General features: G+C 44.2%; 1 protein-coding gene across 1 annotated transcript in view; it reads right to left on the reverse strand.

Moving 5' to 3' along the window:
- LOC107569942 (low-density lipoprotein receptor-related protein 6-like) overlaps positions 1–7100 on the reverse strand; it is a 56586-nt gene that overhangs the window by 41611 nt on the left and 7875 nt on the right. Inside the window, 3 exon segments of the mRNA XM_016256116.1 lie at positions 897–1031; positions 3634–3830; positions 4555–4752. Of these exon segments, the coding sequence (XP_016111602.1) occupies positions 897–1031; positions 3634–3830; positions 4555–4752 (530 nt within the window).

Below are 7100 nucleotides of genomic sequence, written 5' to 3' on the forward strand. Positions count from 1 at the left end.
CACACACACACACACACACACACACACACACACAGGTCAACATACTGCAGATGCAGATAAGAAAATCAAGCAAACAATGGTTTATATTTAAACGTTTGGCAGACACAATCATTCATAGCGACTCACACTGCATTCAATCTATACATCTGTTTGATCGGTTCATGTATTCACTGGGAACCAAACCCATGTCCTTCCACCATCCTGAGCTACAGCTGAGCTTCACACACACACTCTCTGATTTTACAGAAATGTTTGTTAGATTATTACATAATCATCCCAAGACCTCCTCATTCACACACCTGCACTATAAAAACCCATAACCTTCAGTATCACGATTCCTGTAATCATGTGAAGGTTTGACTATTTAAAACGGTCTTCACTTACAGTGAAACCTGTTGAGTCACTAGAGCTCATGAATCACATTTAAATCTGGTGTTTTACACAGGTTTCTCTCAGGGTTGGATTAGGAGTCAGAGGTCAGGTTAGAACACAGAAAATAGCATTAACCTGACAGAAAAACAGTGAAAGCCTATGTGTGTGTGTCTATATATATGTGTGTGTGTGTGTGTGTGTGTGAGAGTGACTATATATGTGTGTGTGCGTGTGTACACGTGTAAATGTGTGTGTGTGTGTGTGTGTGAGAGAGTGTCTGTGTGAGTGTTTGTGTCTGTATATGCGTGCGTGTGTGTGTCTGTATATGCGTGCGTGCGTGTGTCTGTATATGCGTGCGTGCGTGTGTACACGTGTATATGTGTGTGTGAGTATGTGTGTGTGAGTGTGTTTGTGTCTGTATATGCGTGTGTGTGTGAGAGTGAGTGAGAGAGTGTGCGCATGTGTCTGTATATGTGTGCGTGCGTGTGTGTGTCTGTATATGCGTGCGTGTGTGTGTGTCTCACCGTTTCTGCAGGTCTTGTTGTCGTCCAGTAACTGGACACCGGTCGGACAGGCACACTGGTAATAAGGTTTGACCGGAGACAGCAGACATAGATGAGAACATCCTCCGTTCTTCAGCGCACAGGGACTCGTCACCTCTGTCACACACACACACACACACACACACACACATCAGACGAGGAAAACAGCATGAGAACATGACGACGTGTAAGCGTGTCCAACAGACTTGATTCACAGATAACAGTAAGGGTGTTTCACTGATCAAACCCTCTAAGACTCTCTCTCTCTCTCTCTCTCTCTCTAACACACACACTCATCAACTCACACACACACACACTCTCTCTCTCTCATCAACTCACACACACACACACACACACACACACTCTCTCTCTCTCTCTCTCATCAACTCACACACACACACACAAACAGATTTTTTTTTTAAAGTTCATTTAGCAACAGGGAATTCGTAAGAACTCGGGAGGAAGGGAAAAAATAAAATTCTCCAATGCATTGCAATTCTCTCTTCAATGATTTAAAACCATTTTAAAATAAAAATACAAAAACATGATTAAATCATGAAATACAATATAAATTTTTTTAAATAATTAAAATAATCACATATTAAAAAACACAAAAATGGAAATTATAAATAATTTTAAATAAAATTGATTGGATCATGAGGTGCCTAAAGATTGAGAAACCGCAGGAAAAGCAGAGGAAGACGGTGAGAAAGATCTGCAGCGAGAGCAAGAGACGGAGGATTCTGTCAGCGCTGTGAGAAATTCTCTGCGTTCAATCGGAGGACAGAACAGACGCTCCATTGTGTGCAAGAAGCCAAACCAGGAGTCGTGTGTCATAATCATTTCTGCAGAGGCTCGAATCCAGCAGCGTTCAGGAAACTACTCTAGGAGCACTATGGGAAGAACAGGATACACACACACACACACACACACACACACACACACAAACACGTGCACACACACAAACATTCATTTCACACTCACGCGCACACACAAACACACACACACTCGCACTCTCACAGACACTCACTCACTCTCTCACACTCACGCGCGCACACAAACACACACACCCTCACACTCGCACTCTCGCAGACACTCACTCACTCTCACGCACACACCCTCACACTCGCACTCTCGCAGACACTCACTCACTCTCACGCACACACCCTCACACTCGCACTCTCGCAGACACTCACTCACTCTCACGCACACACCCTCACACTCGCACTCTCGCAGACACTCACTCACTCTCACGCACACACCCTCACACTCGCACTCTCGCAGACACTCACTCACTCTCACGCACACACCCTCACACTCGCACTCTCGCAGACACTCACTCACTCTCACGCACACACCCTCACACTCGCACTCTCGCAGACACTCACTCACTCTCACGCACACACCCTCACACTCGCACTCTCGCAGACACTCACTCACTCTCACGCACACACCCTCACACTCGCACTCTCGCAGACACTCACTCACTCTCACGCACACACCCTCACACTCGCACTCTCGCAGACACTCACTCACTCTCACGCACACACCCTCACACTCGCACTCTCGCAGACACTCACTCACTCTCACGCACACACCCTCACACTCGCACTCTCGCAGACACTCACTCACTCTCACGCACACACCCTCACACTCGCACTCTCGCAGACACTCACTCACTCTCACGCACACACCCTCACACTCGCACTCTCACAGACACTCACTCTCTCTCTCACACTCACGCGCGCACACACACTCGCACTCACAGACACTCACTCACTCTCACGCACACACACACTCACACTCATGCGTGCACACACACACACACACACTCTCTCAGACACAGAAACACTCATGCGCGCACACACACACACACTCACTCACGCGCACACACACACAAACACATTCATTTCACACTCACGCGCACACACAAACACACACACTCACAGACACTCAATCACTCTCTCACCAGACACTCACTCACTCTCTCACACTCACGCGCGCACACAAACACACACACTCACACTCGCACTCTCAGACACTCACTCACTCTCTCACACTCACGCGCGCACACACTCACGCGTGCACACACACTCGCACTCACAGACACTCACTCACTCTCACGCACACACACTCACACTCACACTCATGCGTGCACACACACACACACTCTCTCAGACACAGAAACACTCATGCGCGCACACACACACACACTCTCTCACACTCACGCGCACACACAAACACTCGCACTCTCAGACACTCACTCACTCTCACGCACACACCCTCACACTCGCACTCTCACAGACACTCACTCTCTCTCTCACACTCACGCGCACGCACTCACTCACCCACTCACTCACTCACATACATACATTCACACTCACGCGCACACACAAACACTCGCACTCTCAGACACTCACTCACTCTCACGCACACACCCTCACACTCGCACTCTCACAGACACTCACTCTCTCTCTCACACTCACGCGCACGCACTCACTCACCCACTCACTCACTCACATACATACATTCACACTCACGCGCACACACAAACTCACTCACACTCACGTGCACACACAGAAACACACACTCTCGCTCACACGCGCACACACAGAAACACTCACACACACTCACGCGCGCACAACGAAACACACTCACACACACACTCTCGCTCACACGCGCACACAGACACAGACACTCACACTCACAGATCTCTTACCCAGCGGCTGCCGCTTCTGGCTGTAGACGTGTATGTCCATGGGTGAGAAGATGTTGGTGTGGATCTCGTGGCTGTTCTCTCCCGTGTGTTTGAGGCAGGCGTGGATGGAGTGTGTGTTCCAGTCCGTCCAGAAGAGCGTGTCCTCGTATAGCGTCAGCGCGAACGGGTGCGGCAGAGAGCCCTTCACCACCACCTCCCTGAGAACACACACACACACACACACGTGAGCTGACGGACACGCACCGCACGCGGACTAGGGGTGTGCAATATATATCGTCTGCGATAATATCGTAAATTCGTAATTGTTATTTTAACAATGTGCAATTTGACATTATCGAGTAATTCGCAAAAACCAAACAAAATACCCCTACAGAGCATACGCATACATTAGAGTTTTATTAATTCTATTATTTATTCTTTTATTTATTCATTAATTAAAACGGATTTATAAATGTTTTCATTCACAATCTCACCACAGGCAGACACGCGTGTCATGTTCGTGTTTGTGTGTTCTGTCTGCGTCACTCACAGCACGTGCCTATATCAAACATTTTTTCTATCGTTATCGATGGAGTACCGTTGATAAATATCGATACCATTTTATCGCCCAGGCCTACGTTTTGTGTTTAAAATATCAAAACATTATCTATGCATTTGTAACTGCAGGTTAAAGCATTCATGTCCTGCATTAAACAGTGTGTAAACACATCTAAACGCCTCTTCAGACGCAGCTTCTGTGTGTCCTCTGCGCTGCAAAGATTCATTTTGTTGATACGGATTTCATTTGCTTGGTAATTAACAGCCCACAAATGTCGTCTTATTCTAATTGACTGATTAAAAGTAAGAATTTGACTCAAAAGATGATGCACACTTTTAGAAAAAATGACTTTATAAAATGTAAAAATAATCTGATGGCGTTACCTGCCCGAGCCGTCCAGGTTGCAGCGGTGGATGAAGCTGAACTTGGCGTCGGCCCAGTAGAGTTTCTGCAGCTCGTAGTCGAGCGTCAGGCCGTTGGGCCAGTATATCTCAGAGTCGATGAGGACCGAGCGATGCGTCCCGTCCATCCCAGCGCGCTCGATCTTCGGGACCTCACCCCAATCCGTCCAATACATGTACCTGAGAAACCAGAAACAAGCGATAGTCACAGGGCCCTATGATTTCCACGAGGCAGAAAACACAGACAGAAGCGCGGAATTTATTCATTTACTGAACAACACAGAATTTGCCACATTTTGGACGGATACATCAAAAGTAGGTCAGTACAGTTCAATCTAAACATGATATGGACGAGTGTCTGAAGATTAAGCTGCAAAAATACCATTTAAATATGAACACTATATGTTATGTGCGTCTCTGTGTGAAAGAATGTTTAGTTTACTGCACAAATACTGAGCCTCAGCCGTCTCAATATATGAGCACATAATCTCTAGAACTGCTCTGAGAGAGTCACTTCATGAGCACTTCACCGATTCTTTTGAGAAAAACTATCATCATATCATATATAATGATTACAATCAGAAACTTAAAAGGTCTTCAGAGCAACCCGTCACAATAAAAGTTTGGTTAACTGGAAGAAACTGTGACAGAAATATTACTTACTGTAATGATAATATTACTGCTAATAATTATTATTATTAAAATTATATTTAACGAATATTTACCAGAAAAAATATTTACCAGAATTTATTTAGCAGGAGAAAATGTCAATACACAACACAGTATTTCTGAAAAAGAAATAAAATAATAAATAAATTCTTTATTAAATTGATTAATTAGAGATTCTTTTGATTATTACAATTATAATGAACCCATTAAAATGGAGTATTTGGTAAAAAAATTAAAACAATTTCAGAAAAAAATAAAACATTTCATAGGGCCTTAAAAATTTAATTTTTGTTAAACCTGCAATAAATTGCTGTTAAATTGTGTAACCTTCATGATTTCAATTAATTAGACATGCCGTTTAAATACAAATTTAATTTAATCATTAAAGGGCACCTATTATTGCAAAATTCAATGTTACATGTTGAACATAAATGTGTGTTAGCAGTGTGTGCACAACCCCCCTATAATGATAAAAACACATCTTATTACAGCTATAGACGTGATTCAGTCCAGAGCAGCGAGTGATTTTCTGCTTTTATTTTATTGTTTGGCTCCATGTATTATTAACAGCGTAGTCAGCAGTATAAGTACTGTATATCATGCTGCTGTCGCTTAATACACAGATCTAATATAAACATGCGATTTCTCTCCCAGCGGTTTACCTTCACAGACACAACCAACTGTTTTTGTAACTCGTGCGTGTTTTTAATAAACTTGTGTGAAAGAGAACTGCGTTTAGTGCCATGTAACAGCCGCTTTCTGTGCGTGTGCTTCGGATGTGTGCGCTCAACAAACTGTACATCAGAAGCGTCAACTGATATGGTTTAAAACGCATGATTTCAGCACGATAAACATGATAATCAGAACAAAACAGATGTTTTTAGCAGGTCCGAGCTGTAATGGCGCAGCTCTATTCTGGAAAAGGGGGCGGGGAGCAGCAGCTCATTTGCATTTAAAGAGACAGGCCCGAAAAACAGCGTGTTTCTGCCTCCACTCAAAACAGGCATTTTCAAAATGATATAATAAATTATCTGTGGAGTATTTTGAGCTGAAACTTCACAGACACATTCTGGGGACACCAGAGACTTATATTAAATCTTGTAAAAAGGGGCATAACAGGTGCCCTTTAAGACAGAGTCTAGGAAAACTCAAACAGAATTTGGAAAAAATAAAACGGATTTCATAGGGCCCTAAAGTCAGATGAGGAGCAAAAACGCATCGCATTAAACACATTCACAGCATCTCACCGCAATCAATGCGTCACAGAGCGGCTTCATTCTGCGTCTGATCAGTGAGTTTGCTCACACACACACACACACACACACCTTCTGCGCAAACATGCATCTTGTGAAAACCATTTCAACTTTAAGACACGATGACGTCCAAAGAGTTTATCAAACTCTAAATGATGGCCTGTAACGTGAGGAGAAACACAAACACAGACGAAACCCATCAGTGAAACTCTGAAAAACAGCATGTGAACCACAACCACTGACGACCTTTGACCTTTGGCAGAACGGGTTAGGTGAGCCGCACGAGGGTCAGGGAGGTGATGTTATATTTAGGTGGAGAACCAGTTTACCCTGCAACTCAAACTACTGCACTTATAAACAAGATGTTCCACTAACCAACCCGGTTAAATCTACCATGTCACATGACTTCATGTCACATGACTGCACAATCAAACCGGCGATCGGCTCTTTGAACAGAATCAATGCCATAGTGATCATCTAACCAGCTCATTTATAATTCCTATGAGAACAATTCACAATCTGGGTGTGAGTGTGTGTGTGTGTGAGAGAGAGAGTGAGTGAGTGAGTGTGTGAGAGAGAGAGTGAGTGAGTGAGTGAGTGAGTGAG

This window comes from Sinocyclocheilus grahami, unplaced genomic scaffold (assembly GCF_001515645.1).
Source record: "Sinocyclocheilus grahami isolate Dianchi unplaced genomic scaffold, SAMN03320097.WGS_v1.1 scaffold1398.1, whole genome shotgun sequence".
Classification (NCBI taxonomy): domain Eukaryota; kingdom Metazoa; phylum Chordata; class Actinopteri; order Cypriniformes; family Cyprinidae; genus Sinocyclocheilus; species Sinocyclocheilus grahami.